We start from the raw sequence: 20,292 nt of genomic DNA on the forward strand, positions 1-20,292 counted from the left end.
ACCAAACATCAGTATCTGCTGAGGACAATAGGATTTACTTTCACTGATGGAATAATTTTATTCACTTCCCTGCAGCTGAATGTTTAAATATTTGGTCTCTACCTCAAGATCAAGTATTCCTGCATTAAAACTTGTGGTGTGCCAATCGATCGGCCACTGATCATAATTGGACCATTTCCATAAAAAAGCCTATGATCAGTGATCACCAATCACTGGCTCTTGTTGCCAATCACAAGAAAAAAGACAATCACCTGCATCTTATACTATGTAACCTGCAGAAGCCAGTGTGCACCGTATCTACTCCTTTACTGCACACTGCAGGTGGTTGCGGCAGTAAAACAATGTCATGTGGAACTTTAACTGAGAGTGAATGGGGAAGTTTGCGTATTATAATGAAATAATATGTTGGGGGTGAAGCACGTCAAAATGCATCAACACAACAAATTTAATGACATTTAGAAAACAAGCATTTGACATAGTATTGGTCTATCGAAGCTTACTGCAGGAACAGATAAAAAACATCCAGAGTGGTCAGACAGCAGGTAAAGCAGCACTCAACTACCAACACTCATCTGGATGACCATGATAGTCAGAAAGCAAATAACCCACGAAAATAATTCAAGTCTTGGAGCTAGCGATGAAACTTACTGGGTTCTGATTTTGCTGTTGGACCGCCGCTACGCGCTACTGAGACCAAATATTTCACAGACGTAGCGGAATGGGAGCTCCAGCAGACTGGATCCTCTCACACTGAACATCTCCTTAAAGCTGGAGCATGCAACTTAAAAAAAAAAAAAAAGTTTTAACATGTACAGTACACACACTTTCTCATTAAATTCAATGAGAAGGTGTGTCCAAACATTTGGTCTGTACTGTATATTAAACTGTACTGTATATTAAAACTTTCACTGTCCTAACATGAGATAGATATTGTGTGAATAAAAAAAGAAAAAAAGCTCCTCTGCCTCCTCCTCCAGCCATGCTCACATGCAGTTTTGATTTAGTAACATAGGATTGTTTATTTATGCAACCTGCATTTGGTTTTGAAGGAATGTTTTATGTTTTTACTTGATATAGGCAGGGTTGTGAGATTTATTTGACTATGTATATTGTCAGGCTGTTGAATATTGACAGTTAAATATTGTATAATTGATGGCAGGTTTTTCACTTGCCTTCTTAACTGAATATTTGCTGCATTGTGTCTGCAAGTATTTTACATTTATATCTAGAGAGAAAAATTAACAGCCAATGCATGTGATCGGTATCGGTGATCGGCAGTGATCGGCCCTCATGGGTGATCGGTATTAGAACCTGATCAGAGTAACCCTATTTAAAACAAAGTTTAAAGGCATAATTGCCATAATAAAAATTACAATTATAAGAATAAAAGCTGACTACAAGTTAAAAGTCAAACTTGAGTTTTTGTCAATGATAAATTTGAAAGTTGTAATTACAAGATAAAGTTATAAATTTGACTTAAAGTCATGATGACTTGTTTCAAAGCAAATTCCAAGTTTTAAAGTTGTAAGTAAAAGATTTAAAGTCATAATTTAGAATCTTAAAAGTTGCAATTACAAGAATATAAGTTGAGATTTATAAAGTCTGCGAGACAACACAAAAAGACAAAATTTGAATATTTTACAGCATTTATGTTCTCAGATGCAGATTACAGAAGACAGCTGAAGTCGGTGCTTTTGTTAATGAAACATTTCCATTGAGATTGGCTGATTTTATCAGTGTATCTGAATGATGACGCTGTGAATAAACAGAGAGCTGCTGTTGTGTAATTTAAATAAAGAAGAAGATATGAATTGCAGAGGAGTTAAAACTGGGAGATAACTGAAACAAAATGCTGGTAATATTCAACCAGTGAGAAAAGTTCTGAACTCTTCCACCAAAACTCCAATGTTGTTCAGGGTCACAGAGCTGAGACTAAACAAAACTAGAGAAGGAGATGGGAGAAAACGACATCATGCAACATCAATTGACCATCACTGGAGGACAGTAGGAGTTCAATACAGTAATCTTCAGAGGCAGCATGGCATGGATCACACTGCCAGACATCCAAGAGAGTGAAGAGCATCAGTTTCTGACCTGATAAGATCCAAAGACCCAAGGTTGGACTGTCCTGATCATGAAGCACAAAGTTGTATAATATTAAGAAAACAGATGAGACCTTATGAAAGCAGTTGTATCTTTTCCCCAAATTCCACTTTGTCCCTTCTAACAATATTTACTAAAATATTGTAAATTCTTCAAAATTGAAAGCAATCAGAAAGTTTACTTTGTGAAAGTGCTAAGAATAATCTTTGTGTTCGAGTTTGCTTTGTTCACAAATACATTTGTTCATGCTTTTAAACTCAGCCAGTTAAACTCCACTACCTGTCCCCTCGTCAGACATCACAAAATCTGCAATGAAACTCTGTTAGTGAGTTTGATATGTCTAAGAGGAAGAGAAGCCACAAATCAGATTCTACTTAAAGCTGCAGAATGAAGCATGGATGGAACCAACAGCTCGTTGGTGCATTTGACCAGGTTAGTAAACTGCTGACTGAGTCACAGTGAAACACAATGAAAGGCACCTCCAGCACATTGGATCGGCATTGAAAAGGAAGCGGAGTGAAAGGAGGAAAAATATATACTTTCTGCTGAAGCCAGGGTCCCATATTCCATAGACTTTATTGAATTGCTTTTATTATGTTGGAGGAAATGTGTTTTAGCTGCTTCCAAAGAGAACAGAGGAGGCGGCCACCTGAGATTCACAAAAAATACACAAAATGAGTGCTTTTCTCATCTCCTCAAAGCAGATTTTTATGAAAGAACAAGGTGGTAGAAAACCAGGACAGCAGCGGAAAACTTTTACTGTTCTCTTGTAGCAAAGTCTAATAGTTTAGGAAATTAAATCTCAGATTTCCAGAGTAAACGACTTTTGTTACTGAAGTGCTGACAACATCCTTTGGCTGTTTATTTTTCTCTGGAAACAGTCTGTCCAGTGACTACTATTAAATATCTGTTGATAATGTCATATGACACAAGAATCCATATGCTTTTAGAGCAAAAGCTCAGAAATGCTTTTCTTAGTCTGAAAAGGGAGTTTAAAGATGATCTACTTGAAACACAATTCAAGGTGAAAACTGATTTATTCATGTTTCATATGTTAAAGAATTTTAGTTGTTTCTTTGCAGAATCATTATGATGAGGATGCTGATATGTCGACTTAACTTGACAATCACACAAATTTGAGTTTAGGATCTTTGAAGATCCTCCAACTTACTAAGTTTAATAGCTGATTTTCAAAAAACATTCCAGTGCAGGGATGTCCAAACTTGCATCCCAAACTTTTTGGATGTCCAAAAATGTTTGGGCCAAAATTGTCACTTGAAGGCCAAAAACATGTAAGTTTTAATAACTTATAGAGATGTTTTTTCGTTGTTTTTTTAAACAACTTGATAATGTTTAAACAAATAAAGTAGTCACATTTTTTTTGTTGAAAAGAGATATTACTCAGCGTGCTGTGGTGGATAGCGCCATACACGTTTGGAGGCCTTGAATCCTTGACGTGGCCGTCGCGGGTTCGATTTCCGGACCCGGTGACATTTGCCGTATGCCTTCCCCCCTCTCCCTCCTTTTTTCCTGTCAGCCTACTGTCATATAAGGGACACTAGAGCCCACAAAAAGACCCCTTAGTGGGGAGAAAAAAAAAAAAAAAAAGAAAAGAGATATTACTCTTAAGGTTTTGTAGGTTTGCCTTATGAAAAAATATATTTGTCAGGTGTTTTTTGAAAAAAATAGCTAAAATTTAGTCAGTTCAAACCAATAAAAGCAGGATTTAGGTCACTCTGTGTTTGGAACAATTGCTAAAGTGTCAAAAACCAAGCTTGGACCAATTGTCAAAGCTTATATATTACATATGAATCAGTTGAATAGTTTTTTTTTATTTTCAACATAGCAGCATAATAGTTGAAAAATACTCGATATGCAAGAAGGTTTAAGGGTGGATTTCCACTTAGTTATTCAATTTTCACACCCAAAGACATTAAAACACCTGTTTTTCTAGGTAAAGTGTTTTCCTTCCCATCTTAAGTACTGTAATTGTGTAAAGAAACAAGCAGCCTTGATAAAAGAAATCATTAGGATTACGATGTGATCAATGGTGAAACGAACGGCCACTCTGCAAAGCAAAACAGTTTAACTGCCCTGCAGCAGCACCAGAGTCACATTTCCTCCATTTCTCATTCAGAACAGAAAAAAAGACTTTTTATTCTCAACATCTGTTACCTGCAGACGGGATGTTTCTAAACCAAACTTGTGACGCACAAGATATTTGGGTCCAAAACCTTAAAATATTCATGATCTTAGAAAGAAATGTGCAGATTTGGAAAAAACAAAAAACAAAAACATTTTTAAATATTCTCTCTCAATGTTTGGGTGCAGGAACCTGGAATCAGAATCTATTTTTAAAGTAGCAGGATTTATTTATTTATTTTTTTCATTTCACATCTGCTGATTTTTTTCTCCCCATTTTAAATCACAGCGCAGCCTGGATGTGAAAAAAAACAAAAAAAACAAAAAGAAAAACTCACGCACACAGAAATTCCCTGAGTACGACGCATGAATGTTGTGAGAGGAATGACGAACAGAAAGCAGAGAAGCAAACAAGAGATGCAGCAAGCTGGGATGAAAGGAGAAAAAAACCCGCTAAAGTGAGAGGATAGGAATGGAGAAAAAATACAGCGAAGAGGAAAGGAGGGACAGCATGTAGTCGAAGCCATCAGGATGAGGTAATACTGCTGATGAAATCCAGACAACGATGAAGACAGTCCTCCAGCCAATGAGCAGGAGCCAAGGGAAAAAATTATGAAATGTAAAATAAAAGCAGCAAAAGGAAAAAGCAAATGCACATTTTTATCATCTACTTGTATACTGTCAGTATTCTTTTGAAAAAATAAAATCAATAAGATTTTGTATTCAAGTCAAACCTTAAGAGTCCACAGGATGTGTTCTGAAATTGCCATAATCAAGACAAAAACAACTCGCCAATAACTAATTTTCACCAACTAACATACGTAATAAAACTGAGATGATGGAGACCCTTGATCACAGTACAGTGGGGAGTGACATCACATTGTGCTGGTGATGTCAGGCTGGCTTCAATATCAGGCTGCAGCAAAACCAACATCAGGTTCTGAGCAGCTAATCAGCTGCAGGTTTCATCAGCTCAAATTCAACAAATTAAATTCTTCTAATGGTCATTATGAATGAAATGTAACACCTGAATCGCAACATATGTAGAAAATAAAATCATACATCCACACACACACACACACACACACACACACACGCCCCTGCGCACGCACCCACACAGACAGAGAATCTGCAGATCTGAAAACAGCTGTTCACAAACAATCTCCTTTCAATCTGACTGAGCTGTTTTCCAAAGAAGAATGGGGAAAACTTTCAGTCACTGGTTGTACAAAACTAGTAGAGACAAACACTAAAACACTTGCAGCTAGAATTACAGCTAATGGTGGTTTCACAGACTATTGACTCTGGGGGAGCTGAATACTTTTGCACACCACACTTTTCAGTTTTTTGTCAAAAATGTTTGTGTTAGTGTTTTATATTAAATTTCAACAAAATATATTTATGTTTGTGGTTGTAATGTGACAAAATAAAACAAATAAAAACTTTGGTGAGCTGTTATAGATAGAATGTTTGTGAAAAGTGGTTTATTAAACACATTTTGTTTGCTCAACAAAACAAACAAAATGTTCAAGAGCCTCTTCAGTAGCACACTACTGCACAAATAAGAATAATCTCACTGAAGTAGCACAGGTATTCAACAAAAAGGTAACCAGATGTAACCTGAGGAAGAAATAATCTTTATTGTTCTGGCATGTCCTACCTCAACATCCTCCACAGCAGAGTGTCTGACTCCTATTTGTCCGCCTGAAGACAAAAAGTGTGACACCAAGACGTTGAGCTGTGGGTCAGTGAGGGAAACATCTTCCTTAGGGAGGATACAAAGTCTGAACCCTTGGGAGGGTAAAGGCTCCTTGTTTTCTTCCATCAAGTTTGGACACTTTGGTTCATTCCCTCACACTGCAGAGAACACAAACTAAACCCTTCACTTCTTCCTGATTATTCCTCAGTACAGCAAATTAATTTACACTCCTCTTTATTTTCAGAAATTCTGTGTTTTTTGTCAGATAGTCTGGTAGACTCTGTTTGATTGGGGACTACAATTGCAACAATTGTTACATTTTCAGCAGGTGTGGTTCGCTTTCACACTGCACCATCACATAAGAGCAAATTCCTTCTTCACAAAATGTAAGCAAACATGGAGTGGCATCAGATTTTCACAGTTGTAGGATTTCTCTTGTCTAGCTAGTGCTAGAATTGCATGTTTATTCTGGTTGTATTTACCCAGAATGCCCTGCTCGACAGTTTGCTTCCTGCTTTTAGAGCGGTCTCTGGTCTGCTTGGCATTCACATTTGTATTCCAGCCACACCAGAGTTCACTTCAAGTGAACAGAGGCCGAGGTCAGTAGAAGGACCAGAGTTCTCTTCCTTCAGACTGCCCAGGGCAGCTGTGGCTACTATCAGGTAGCTTCCCACCATCAGCATGTGAGTGCATATGTAAATGACTGACCGGCGTGTGAAACGCTTTGGGGTCCTCTGGACCTGACAAAGCGCTATACAAGAATACAAACCATTTACCATTTCGGTCTGCATCACTTTAATTGCACATTCACACTTCCCCAAGAAAACCAGATTTTCCAGGCACATGAAGTACAGCTCAGTTAGAACTGGTATGTAACTTTCTATACTTATCCCAGTTCATCTGCTGATTGGTTCTTAACATTTGCATAAAAGTGACTGTTAAAGGAGAAAACTTTACAAAGAAATCAGCATCAGTAAGTACAGAATGAAAATCTCCTTGTGGATGTTTCCAGTCTGCTCAGCCTGTAAAGAAATCTTCCTGTCTGGGTTTAATTTCAGTTTGCACCTGGCAGCCAGTTTCTGCAAACTTTCACTCTGTTCTGATGGTGATCTTTCTCTCAGGCATGAGGAAAAAAATGTTTACAGAGTCCGTCTGGCACATGGCGTGTTTGGAAGAACGCTGCATGCGTGATTCAAATAGAGGGCCTTATTTGGATTGTTAGTTATGAAATCATTTTAAAGTAGCAATTATTAGTAGAGGCCACTGAAGAGGAACAACTTTAGATGTTTTTGTGGCACAGAAACACTGACGGTTGAGGAAAAGTGGCCTAAATACATTCAGGCCTCATCAAGACTGTTTATTTGTTTCAGCATGAATTAGAATTTGCAGATTTGGTTGCTGTCTGTAAAAATATGAACCAAATATTTTCCACCTTTGAAAGTCCAGACCTCTACCAGACTAATCCGTACACTCAAAGAAAATTCAAAAATAACTTTGCAGATGATGCACAGCTCTACATTACAATGTCACCAGGTGAGTCTGAAGCCATGCTAAGAACAAATCAATATGTGGGGGGGCCATAACGTTCGATAGCTGAACAGAAACAAACTACAGTTATGACTTTTGGGGTCAGCACACAGCTTCCATTATTACAGCTAGAAACTAGTGATCAGGCCCAAAATCTGTAGGTAGTGATGGACTCAAACATGAATCTTCAGAGAGAGATACAATGTCAGTCCTCTATTACCTGAAGAACATTTCTAGGATTAAAGGGCTAATTTCTCAGCAAGATCTACAGAAAAGCATTCATGTGTTTATCTTTAGTCTCATCGATTACTGCAACAGTGTCCTCACAGGTCAGCCTAAAAATGTAATTCTCCAGCTAGAACCGATCCAGAATGTTGCTGCTCACAGTCTCACTAAAATCAGAAAGACAGATCACATCAACCTGCTAGCTCAGAGACTTTAATAGACTTTAAAATACTGTTGATAGATCACTGAATGGTTTAGCACCACAATACATTAAAGATCTGCTGCTGTTGTATCAAGAACCTTTCTGGTCTTCTGGTTCTAGTCTGCTCTTCATCCCTAGAACTAGAACCAAACATGGAGAAGCAGCATTCAGCTTCTATGCACCACAAATCTGGAACAAACTTCCTGAAAACTACAAAACAGCTGAAAATCTTAAAATTTAAACTTACTCTAAACTTGCATGTTTAGAGCTACCTTTGATTACTAATAACTCGAACATTGATCAACATATTTAATGTGGATTTGTTTGATGATGACATTTGACAAAATGTAATGTTTTTTGCTGTTTCATAATTGATAACTATATTGTGTTTTATGATATAAAGCACTTTGAACTGCCTTGTTGCTGAAATGTGGTGCACAAATAAACTTGACCTATTTGTCCAGGTTAACCATCGGCCCTGATGGGGAGCACCAGAGAAGACAGAAGGTCTTCCTTTCATTTTACAAGTCAGTTAGGCAAGTTAACCTTTCAATCTCTTAACAGATTTGTGGATTTTTCAGAAAAAAACAAATAAACAATAAAATCAGCCTCAGAAAGGCTCCCTGCAGTTTCCTCACCATAAATTTGAAAAACCAGCAAGTGTTTCCCTCGGAGCTCCATTAAAGCCCACTGTCCAGGAGTAACCTAGAGCCCCTGAGACGACCTGAGCTCCCAGATGAGAGCAACATCTCCAGCGTTCATGGTGTGAAAAACATGCTGGCACTCCATGAAGTGAAAGCCTGCAGACTACCATTCCTCAGGTTACCCTCAGAAACCACATTAGGAGAAAACATTGTGATTCAGTGAGACATGAAACCAAAATCCGTCACAGATACAGCTCAGAGGTTTGTGGTTCTTCTGAAACTGTTTCACCACAGTTTGATGGACAGCAGCTGACTATAATCATGAAAAACTCTATAAAAACTCTTTAGTAACCATCTTTGAATGAGGATTCAAAGATATTTTACTAATTCAATAAATAAAATAACTACTAAATACCTGCATTTAAACCTGCAAGTCAGAAACTTGTTAACTGGAGTACACAGACTCAGGAAAAGACAATTTTCTAACAGAACAATACATTCAGAGAAGTAACTTAGCTGTTCAAACGAATATACATTTTGCATTCGACATAAAAAAAACACATCTGTAAATATATTCTACCGAGAACTCCTTAAATGACAGCTTAAGCTTTACTTACTGTAAAAAAAGGATTAGTTGCTTTTTCTATCCAATTAATTGGATAATAGAAAAAATAATCAACAGATGAGCCACACACTGTAACAAGTTGAGCAGAAAGCTCTGAGCTTTTCACATATTGATGTTCTGTGAATTCCTAAGCTGCTAATTCATTGTTTGCTACAAATAATCAAGTGTTCACTAAAGGAATGTTGTGCTACTGCATTGTAGGCAATTAAACATCAAATTTTATTGCAAACAAGTAATTAAATTACTTGTTTATTTACATCTTTTAAAGTATCTCTAATAATGCATAAAATGGTTTTTAAAAAATTTGCAGAATGAGCAAAATTTTTCATCCGATCAATCAATAATCAATCAATCAGTAGAATAATCAAAAATTAAGTGATAGAATAATCAATTACTTAAATAACTCTTAATTGCAGCTCTGTTATTTGAATTGCATAAAAAAGCATCAGTGGTACAATGAAAATTTGCAGAATATGCAAGTTTTGTATCCGATTAATCCATTAATCACTCAGTACCGACACAGAATGACACAGTTGCTTTAACATGAAAGAAACTTGGTGAAAGTTGTTCAAGTCTTTGTATAAACTGAGATTTCGCAACTCCAGCAGCAACCCAACATGCATATTTTGGTTAAAAGGTCGTAGAAAAAAAAAAAAAATTCTTATCAACTATTAACATCAAGAGTTTCTCAAAAGTCTCTGGAAACACATAGGAGACACAAAGTAGACATTCTCAGTGGATGTCCTCTTCCTTCATTGCAAAAAACCCCCAAAAAACAACAAACTTTCCAGACTCACCCCACAGCCGCCTCTCCCTCACACTCCTCCAGAAACCATCCCAAGCCTTGTTGGTGGAGTCCTTCACATGATCGCTGAGGGATCTCCTCAGTCGGGTTTTCACAACCGAGGTCTGAGCCGTATTCCACATGTTGAAGCATCACATGACAACCGCAGAGAAAAACTTCCAACAGTTTCTAATCCATACGGGAAGCGTCGGGCAGAGGGCTGTGCTGGAATCCAGTGCTGGACTTTAGCGCTGAAACAAACCGGAGGGGGAAGACGAGCAGGCAGAGGGGCTGACACTTGATGCAAAAAGCCTGCATGTAATTTGTGAAAGAGCACTTTTCCTTCCCTCCCTCCCTTCCTCCTTACAGCTGCCGACTGAGGCGGTTGAGTGTGAGTGTTCGTCTGACTTTATGAGAACTAGTTTGGCATTTTTTCTTGAAGATGGAATAAAAATTTATCTCTATCCACCGTTTTAACACGCAAACATCTGCACACAAATTAAAAGTACATAAAGTGCCACCTTTAGGTGAACGTAATTGAATCTCACAGACATTTCGGATATCAGTCTTTTACACTGATCTGTCACAATTATCAGACAGGAAGGTGGGTTACGAGAGAGGGCGAAGACTTGTGGCAAAGGTCTTTGGACCGGGACTCGAACCTTCACAGCTGTGTCAAGGTCTAAGACCTCCAAACGTGGGTCGCGTTTTACCCCTCCACTGTCAGCACGCCCACACTGCAAGTCTTGATGCCTTGATTCCAATTTTTGGCTGAAATTGTACGTTTATTGTTTGATTGATCATACTACCAACTGAACCCGACCACAATCAGACTTCTGTCCAAACGGTTTATGCCCCCAAAGTGACCCACAGAAGAGTAATGCTGATGTCACACAACAATGTATTGTTTTACAGAAGTAACAATGGATGGAGCCTTTTATGAGTCATTTTTTAAAGTTTATTCAGCAATGCAGCTAACAGTGTCGTCACAGGATCATAAGATGAAGAAAGAAAGAAAAAGCACAACTAGTAGCAGTCGCCCTTTGAGGAAGGTCTCTCTGGATGTGTAGTCAGAGTCAGGAGTGGAGGGATTCTGATGTGATGCCCTTCAATGATACAAACTTCTTCTCAGAATTTTCACAATTATGATTTGTTTGTTTATGTCCTGATTTTCCGCATCTGGCTTCTTCTGATGAAGAATTATGACCCATATCTCATGTCTATGACATAAAAGCCAGATAAAATGCGACATGACCATTGAGGTTGCAGTTGAAGCTTGAGGTCACAGAGAAACCAGTCTTAGATGAGCTGAACGTTGTGGTATCCTTCAGGAAGATGACAAGGGATAGTTAACACCATTACTCAGGTAGGCTGAGGCACTAGAAACCGTCAGATTCAAAGCAGAGAGAGTGTGTGAGAAGCTCTGATAAGCACATATTTGTTCTGTTTGTGTGTTTGTGTGGGAAGTTATAGGATTTGGCCAGCCTCAAGAAAGGAAATGACATCTACTCTGGGTTAAGAGACTCCAGCAGAACACACACACACAAAACAAATGCACACGCGCAGTATAAACAAGAGCTCAAACAAACGTTCATACAGAGGAACAGCCGCTCACATGACATGTTTCAGGCCCCTCTCTGTGGAAACAAAACCTTGCCCTGAGCTAAATTAAAGCTCTATAAGCCTTGCGATGAGAAACTGCTGGTTCCAGATGACTTTAAGAGACAGAAGAACTTCAGAGTTGACTTTACTGATCTTAACTGAAGACCCTGACCAGGACTAAGCTGGTAAATGGACCCCCTGCACCACCACAGCACCCCGATAAAGTTTTCTTTCTTTCTTTTTCTCTGTCTTGCTGGCTGACAGGTCAAAAAGCCTGATTTAAACAACAGAGCAAATCTGTAAAACCATCCTTTTTTTTCTCAGACTCACTCAGAACCAGTGTGAAGAGTTCAGCCACATTTAAACCAAAGTCCCCAGATATTAACATTGAGGAATATTTCCATTTCCATTATAGACATGAACACGGAGATGTGGCTGTTGATTCCTTACTGCTCAGATTTCGCCATCATCTTAACACACTTATCATCATCATCATCATCATCATCATTTAGCCTCTAACACACTTCCTCTCCAGGGAAAAACTTTAAATAAACACTGCGGATCACAACTGTCGGGAAAAAGGTGAAGGACAAGGAACACAGAGAAATCGGGACGGGATTTATGACTTAGGGTCGTCACATCAACACAACTTACAGGTAATAAAATAAGAAATTTAAAACAAAATTACTGAAAACCAAAACAATAACCCCTCTCAGCTGATATTTTACCATTGGGTGGAGCAGCAGCTCTACTGCTATGGGCAACATGGAGGCTTTCATACATTCCTTTTGTCCATTTATTTCGTAATAAAACCAAAGATACATCAAGTGCTAATTTCTTTAGCAGGAGTTTGAAGTAGTGTCGTCGGCAGTATGGGTCACACCACTAACAAAAGAGATTTACTTTCTGTTTTATTGCTTAATCTTTAATAATAAACACAGAACCCTCTCACATCCTATGAGAAAACCTTCAGATATTTAAATGCATGATGTGTTGAAAGAGAAAACAATAGTTGATAAACAAATGCAATATTTGCATAAGATTTTAAGATTTTTTCCAACTGATTGCTTTTATTTTTTCCTATAACGCAAGCCCTGCTTCCGTCCCTCCACTCTCCACTTCATTTGACTCTGCTCTCCCGTAAGTCAGTTTAATGATCACAGAGCAGCTGTTATCTCCATCGTCATGCAGCACGTCAGCAGCTAAAAAACGCTTTGAATTTTGCTCTCTTGGTCTCCTGGGAAATAATTTTGTCCAGATTTGTTTTCAGTAGACTCCCTTGCTGTGCCGGCATTCTAGTTTCCACTTTGAGGACAGCAAAGATTTTCAGTCTGTGTTGATCTAGTCGGGTTGATCTTGGCGAAACCTTTAGCTAAATTTGAGAAAAGCTGCATTACAAATAAAAATATTTAAAAAAGGTTTTCTTTTTTTCCATGTTTGTGTTGCAATCAACTGCAGCAAACCACCAGCTATCACAAAGAATTTAACAGAGCTTAACTATGTTGCAATATTATGAGACAGATAATCTGAAAAAAAAAAAAAAAAAAAAAAGCCTCCCTGCCTTCTCCTCATGAAACAACCTTGAAAGTAAAAACATCCAATCAGTCTTAGTGCTGCCAATCACCCTCACTTATCATCCCTCTTCCTCCTGTTCTGCTGCTATGTTTCTGCCTAAATGCTGGGCTAGCTAGCATAAGCACCGATGTGGAACAACAGTTTTGCCGTAGCGTTGAGTTGCTCAGGGAGCAAGTGGAGGAGATAACTACATGCTGACAGTTTTAATAAATAGGTAAAAAATGTTTTTGTTTTTTTTAATTAAAGTTATATACTGCAGGGTTAAGGAATTGCTAAATTAGTGCCAAAGCGCTAGATTCTTTGTTAACAAGTTGAGCCGGTAATTCCAGGTGACATCACTTCTGCTGTGTGACGGTCAGTATTGTCTCTTAATATAGGAAGACAAAGGCTACGTTCACACAGTGACCATATCCTGCTTCTTCACATTCTGCAGATTTTTCATTTAACCACTTTATTTTTTTTTATTTTTTTACAAAACATTACAAATGTATTAAAAGATGCAAATAATTGAAATACATTTAAAAAATTGTATTAAAATGTTATTACCTGGATTACAATAACATTCCTTTAGTGAACACTTGATCATTTGTAGCAAAGGATGCATCTGCAGCTAAAAAAATTGTCTACTAATTTGTTCATTATTTTTTTGATTAATAATTGAGTAGTAAACAGGTGCTTAATGGATTTTTTATTTTTTTTACATAATTTGAACCAGGTGACTATATGTTTTGTACAGCTTTGGCTTAATTACTGCTCAGATTGTTTTTCTTTCAGCAAATGGCCATTTTTAGAGACATTAAACTCCAGTTAATTAATCAGTTACTAAATTAGTTGGAGATTAAATAAGTGATTAATCAGGATTAATTCAAATAATTCAAGTAATTGTTTTAAGTTTGAATACCATGTACTAAAAATACCTAACATATGATCCACAGTCTGCAAACTATAAAACCACAGTCAAGTTACAGACTTACAGGTTTGATCTACTCGGAAATGCTAAAGTGAACCACAGCAACAATTTCATAGAAATTCAGAGTGTCGTCTAATTCGACTGTAATTCAACTGCCCACATTAATACAATACACACTCCTGCACCTCTATAATTAGACATCAACCACCTGATGAGTGTAAGTCACTCAGCAACCAGAACATGTCAGCATGAGGCCAAGACCGCCAAGCTCTTCAACACCTGCAGGTTTGCTCTTAAAGCAAAGCTCTTTCCCCTCATTAGCCTCCTGCTTCTATTTTCACAGCCGTTAGCCTCAAGTGTTTGGAAACAAAACGAGAAACCTTCACTGCCACTTTTCTGAATGTCTTTACTCTCTCCCAACAACGTCTCAGACAGCCATTAAAATATTTGCGATAGGAAGCAGCCTCTGCCTCCCTCACGCTCGTCTCTGCTGGGAGGGTGATCGGAGACGTCTTCCAACACGTTTGTTTACCCTTCAAACAAGACCTAAATTACTTGCATTCCCAGCGGTTTTTCCAAAAGCAGGTAATTAAATGGCACAGAGCCGCACAGCGCTTCAGGAAGAATCCGAGTGAGGAGTGCGAGGGACGGCCTTACACGAGTTGACAGGAACAGAAAAAGTGACGCACCACAGTAAGCAGGTCCAATATCAGATCTTTGATGGCTTCAGATGCAACTCCAAGAATGTCATTCTTAAAAAAATGTCTTGTAAATGGAAAACAAAGACACCATGACCAATATGTAACAGCAACTGTAGAAATACTTCAAATTATGCAATTTGGACTGATGGGGGAAAAAAAGGCTTTTTGCAAAGCTCTATCTTTTTGCACTGGCGGTTCAAACTTTTTCCTTAGATGAACAAAAATATAATTTTATCTTTTTTTAAAGCTGCAGCATCAATTTCTTTTCCATATTTACTAAAATTGACCCTCCTCCCGGCTCCGATTGGTTCTTTCTGACTGAGCGTGTAATGTGAGCAGGTAGAACAGGAAACCACTGGAGAAGGCAGAGGAGATCAATATCTTCACTGATTATCTGTCATTATTGTCACAACAGAATGATAATTTTAACAAATATGTAAAAAGACAAATTTTCTAATTAAAGTTACATGTGAAGCTTTAAGGTTTTTGTGCCACTAATAATTTTTCAAAAAATGAAAAAAAAAAATAAAAATAAAAATTGAATGGTAAGGTAGAAAGGGTTTTAATGTGAGTTTGCTTTTAAAACAGTGAAGCTAATACATTTGCAATAATAAAATGAAATTAAATAAAAGTTAATTGATTGTTTCCACAGTTGTAATCATTTAAGTTTATTTGTAGCACATTTCAGCAATAATAAAAACACATAGTAAACACACTTAATGACATAAGACCATTGCATTAGGAAATACATCCAATAAGTATTTTCACTTTATAAATATGTTTTGCTTTAGCTGATAAAGACATGAACTCCATCCAGACGAGCTAAAGTTAAGAGTACAGAGTTACACGGGAATTTAATGTTGGTCTGTTTAACCTGCTGCAGGTGTGCTGAGACTGAAGTTGGTAAAGTTGATCTTCACAGCATCAACTCGGCCTCAATGCATTCACTTCTTCTGCTCAGAGCCAATGAATCCTCTGATTGTCAGGAGGAATAACGGCCTGCTTTAACCCATCTTCTCTGCTCACCTCTGGTTTTTGCCTGCAGGCGGATCAGCCTGCAGGTCCAGTTCTGGTTTCTGTGGGTGCAGCTGTTCCTGGCCAGCAGCCCATCACTCATCTTAACCAGCTGTCTTTCAGCTCAGAGGAGCTTTCAGGGCCTTCTGGACCGTCTCTCCAAGTGCAGGAAGAAAAATTTAACTTTAAGATTGTTAGTTTTTCTAACTTTTTTTTCTTGCTCTATCCGAATTTTCAAAATTAACAGGTGGACTTTGACCTCAACAGGTTTCTGAAACCTGGAACTGCACTGTCCCCTAGTGGCCTGGGGTTTCATTGTATGTGATCGCTAGAAATCAATGGTGTAAAATACCGCGACCTGCAGGTCATGGAATACGGCTCAAAATGTCTATTATATTTTATACATCATCACCAAAAATAATAGCCTAAATCATTTTTTATTATTGCCAAAAGGAATTTTTTTGAAACCTAAACCTTCATTAGGCAAAATAAGACCTAAGCCGTTACTCCTTTCACTTAACCTTCTTTCCTAAGTTTTAGCATTTATCTTAGTTTTATAGAAGGAAGGACACATTCTTCCATCACTTCAAGAAAAAGAAAACATGAATACAATTTGTAATTTTTTGAATCAGTCTAATTTATTATCATAGCATATTTTGACAACAAGGCAATTCAAAGTCCTTTCCATCATTAAAAAACAAGTACACACCCAAAAAAGAAATACAAAATTGTAGAACATGCAGTCGGCAAATGTCAATTGCCATCATGATACACAATTCGTCAAGTGCCATTGTTACACATCAAAATGTTGATTAATGTTGTATTGATTATGTTTCAATAGCAACTCTAAACAGAGCTGCATTGAAACAACTAAGTTGTTTCAATAGCAGAAATGCAGCACTGGTTCAATCTCCTTTAGTCAAGATTTAGAGGCACTCTGTGTTTTGGCATTTTTTGCAGTTTTCTGAAAGGTTGTTCCAGCTGAAGCTCAATGCTGCTTCTCCACCATTCAGCGAGTCCAAAGAATTCAATACTGCTGTTGGACTAATGTATAAAAGTAATCACAAAATATTTGACCAGTTTTTTTTGTTTTTTTTGTTGGTGTTTGTTATACCAGAAAAAGTGGCTTACAGAGGCTTTAAAATCCATTTAACAAGACAGTTCTATTTTTATATGAAAAATTCTTACAAAACTTACAATTAATTTACAATTCAGTAAATTAGGGGCTTTACGTGGGATTATTAAAACTTTAGTAGACACTTTAAATCTGGCTATCCTGTTGCATTCAGCAGCATTATGCAGACTAAAGTTCCTTTCTGTCCAAAACAGATTAATTGAGTTTTATATAGTGAACAATTGACTGGCAAGGAATATAGAGGTTTTAACAAAAAGAAAAAGAGTAAATCCATGTAATTCCCAGTACAAGATTAATAAATTAAGTTTAAACCTAAAAATAACTTTCAGAAGAAAAGTGAAACTGAACATCATGGAATGTGAACTGAAATCAGCTCCGACCTTCAGAGAAAACTGAATAATGATGCCAATTTGTCAATTTGACCTCAAACTCAATGACTTCCTGTTGCTCCTGCTTCTGCAGGCAAATTAAAGCCTGACGCTGCACAATGCGAAACACCTTCAGCAGTTATTTTCACATCAACACAGCCATATTATTCTGCTCTTTTTCATCCATGGAGCACCACTTCCCATTTAAACAGCTAATGGAGTGTTGCACAGCCGCTCATCACCTGGAGCTGATCACAACTTCCTGATCCTGGAGGGGATTTTCCCCTTTGCTTTGGCTGTGATTGCTCAACCTCGGAAAAGATTTGGTTCACTGACCTTTCTACGTACAGAAGTCTGAAGAGACGTCCTGATGAATGGAGCTCCACGGATACGTTCGCCCTCACAACACCTCAATTCTGCCGCTCTCCAATACCACATCAGGTCCATTTTCAGTGGCTCAGGTTCCAGAGATGATCCAGTGACATGGAAATGTAAATTGAATGAAAATCAAATATCTCCATGTGGCAAAACTTAATAGAAAATATTGTGTTGAGTAATGAACTGGGGCTCAGCCTAAAAGGACAATTTTTACAGTTAAATAGTTTAAAGAATGCCCATTACAATAAAAAATACACTATATGCGAAAAGATTTATTTTCAGGCCAGTTGGAATCAATAAAGTTAATATTTACCAGCATATTTATAGATTTTTTTGGTCTAAGACTATAATGTTCTAAAAGTAAATGTAGATTTTTCATTAGTGTCATATGCTGCGGTGTGAGATGGTGAGGCAGAACGCTGTAGACCCAGATGAGATGAATGATGGTAGTTTAATGATGAGCACAGTAGCAAGATGGCAGACATCCTTGTGAACGGGTGTAGCCCAGCTGTTGTTTCTCTGTCTTCAGTTTGAACAGCCAACAGGGAAATGCATGGAAGAACTGAATATTCCGTGGTGGCCGACTAGAACCAGATTTGGTGCTCAGGAACCACATTCTTTAGGCAGAAATGCAACATTGGTTCAAAATCTTGCTTGAGAACCGGATCCGGAGTGTGGTGGTGTAACAGTGGTGACCAAGACCACCTGCTTGAGGCTGCTGGGCTTGAGCTAAAGTTCACCTTACAGCAGAATATCAACTCTACATATACAGCTAGAGTTACATTGAAATAACTGCTGTCTTAGTCAAAATCTAGATCTTAATCCAGCTGAGAACCACAGCATGACTTGAACACTAGAGTGTAAAAAAGATGCCGGTGAGGTTACATTCACATTGCAGACAAACTTGATCCAAAAACACTTTTTGTACCCACATACAATCGATCTCCAGCCAATTCCAATCTTTTCACCCGAAAAAATGCCCTGATTTGTGTCACTTCCATCTGTGGTGCTAATTCAGATACATATTTGATTGTTTTGAAAGCATCTGCTGTCTGGATGGTCTTGTCACATTTTCTTTGGCAATTATGTCATTTATGTGAGACGTGTCATAATCTGAACCAGAAAAAGCCAGGCGTGGAAAATCCAGGCGTGGAAAATGGCTAAAAAGTATATTTATGAATTTATTCAAGAAGCCTGTGTCAGTGAAGTGTGTCTCATTTCAATCCCTCTTCTGAGCACACAACCAAACAGACTTCTCAACAGAACAAAAAATCTTTGATATTAGTTGTGCAACCTTTTTATTAGCTTCCTGCATGTTGTTATCTTGTGAAAATACTCTTGTCTCCCATTGCTGAATAACTTTAAAACTGACTCTTAATTGGTGCCAACCATTATAACTTCTGCAAAAACTTGTTTGTCACATCAACATTCTTCTCATACACATATGTAAACCGTTCACACAGAAGTCTGATTGCAGTCAGGTTTAATTAGTAGCATAAAAGACCACATAATTTTTTTAAAATTTAGTTAAATAGTATGACTTTGGTAAAACACTGTAAAATATCTGATAATGGGAGTTTGCAAAACTGCAAACTTTTGCCGTAATGCTTATTTTGCAGGTTTGTACACATTCTGACTGAAATCTTTTTGAGGTGGTCATTATGTACTTCATGGATATGTTAGATAATTAAAAGCACACACTTTATTCCATAGGTCAGATAGGGCTGGCGGTCACTTGGACATTAAGGGGGGAGATGATTGGCTGTTACTCCCAGCTGCAGCAGCCTTTGATCCTCATGTGATTGAAGACTGTTAGTGGTGCAAATCTCTGTGGAGATCAAACGCTGAGCCAGGCTGAGGTGAAGTCCAGTCTCCACAGGGTCATCTGTAACATAACCATCTCATCTAAAGACCGCAGGGATCAATACAGAGATTAGACAGATTGTGAATGTTGGAAAATGTTGTTTTTTTAGGAAGAGTTCATGAATTTTTATGTGTTCAAATTTCCATCTGCTAAAGTAAGATTGATCCAACAGCACTGTAGACGTTCACATAACATAAAAAAACACCTTAAGTCCAGTTGCTTTAGGTCTATTACCAAGTTTATTTATATGTCATGAAATACTTCAACGAGGCACTGAGGGCAGGAAGGATCACCAGTAGCAGTCAGTCTTGCAACAAATCCTTAGAGGTCTCTGACTGAAGAGTGTCATTGTATAAAAGTTTTCATCCTCTGCTCTTTAGTCCTGCTAGCATCCATGAAGTCTCCTTTTTAACTCCTCTTGTACTTGGGGTCGTAGTTCAGATAATATTTGAGCTTTTGAGATACTAATCACCTGCTCCCAGTTGTCACCAAGGTTACAGATCATAGCAATGGTCTAAAAGTAAAAAAGTAAGAGAACAAACATTTACAGCTGGAATGCTGCAAGGCTGAAAATTTAGACACTAACTAAAAATGACAGTAGAATAGAGGAAGATTAATGCTTTAGTCTTTGAAAATTTTGCATATAAGGCAGAATTCATTTATTCATCCTTCAGGTAGGTATCTACTGACCAGTTTTTTTATCTTGGGGATGTTGAATGTTGGGGCGTAACAATAAATTGCGTCCCCACACCTCTGCTGTCCTAACACAACCTTCATCTCATACCTCTGAGGGT

General features: G+C 37.9%; 1 protein-coding gene across 2 annotated transcripts in view; it reads right to left on the reverse strand.

The window, feature by feature from the left end:
* The window catches only part of si:dkeyp-23e4.3 (rho GTPase-activating protein 7), a 105,223-nt gene extending 95,000 nt beyond the window's left edge, over positions 1–10,223 (reverse strand). For both annotated transcript variants that reach the window (XM_044141624.1, XM_044141623.1), the window contains exon 1: positions 9,965–10,223. In XM_044141624.1, the coding sequence (XP_043997559.1) occupies positions 9,965–10,094 (130 nt within the window). In that variant the 5' untranslated portion in view covers positions 10,095–10,223. The remainder of the gene's footprint in view (positions 1–9,964) is intronic.
* Between the last annotated feature and the right edge of the window lie 10,069 nt (positions 10,224–20,292).

Source organism: Gambusia affinis, linkage group LG15 (genome assembly GCF_019740435.1).
Source record: "Gambusia affinis linkage group LG15, SWU_Gaff_1.0, whole genome shotgun sequence".
In the NCBI taxonomy this organism is placed as follows: domain Eukaryota; kingdom Metazoa; phylum Chordata; class Actinopteri; order Cyprinodontiformes; family Poeciliidae; genus Gambusia; species Gambusia affinis.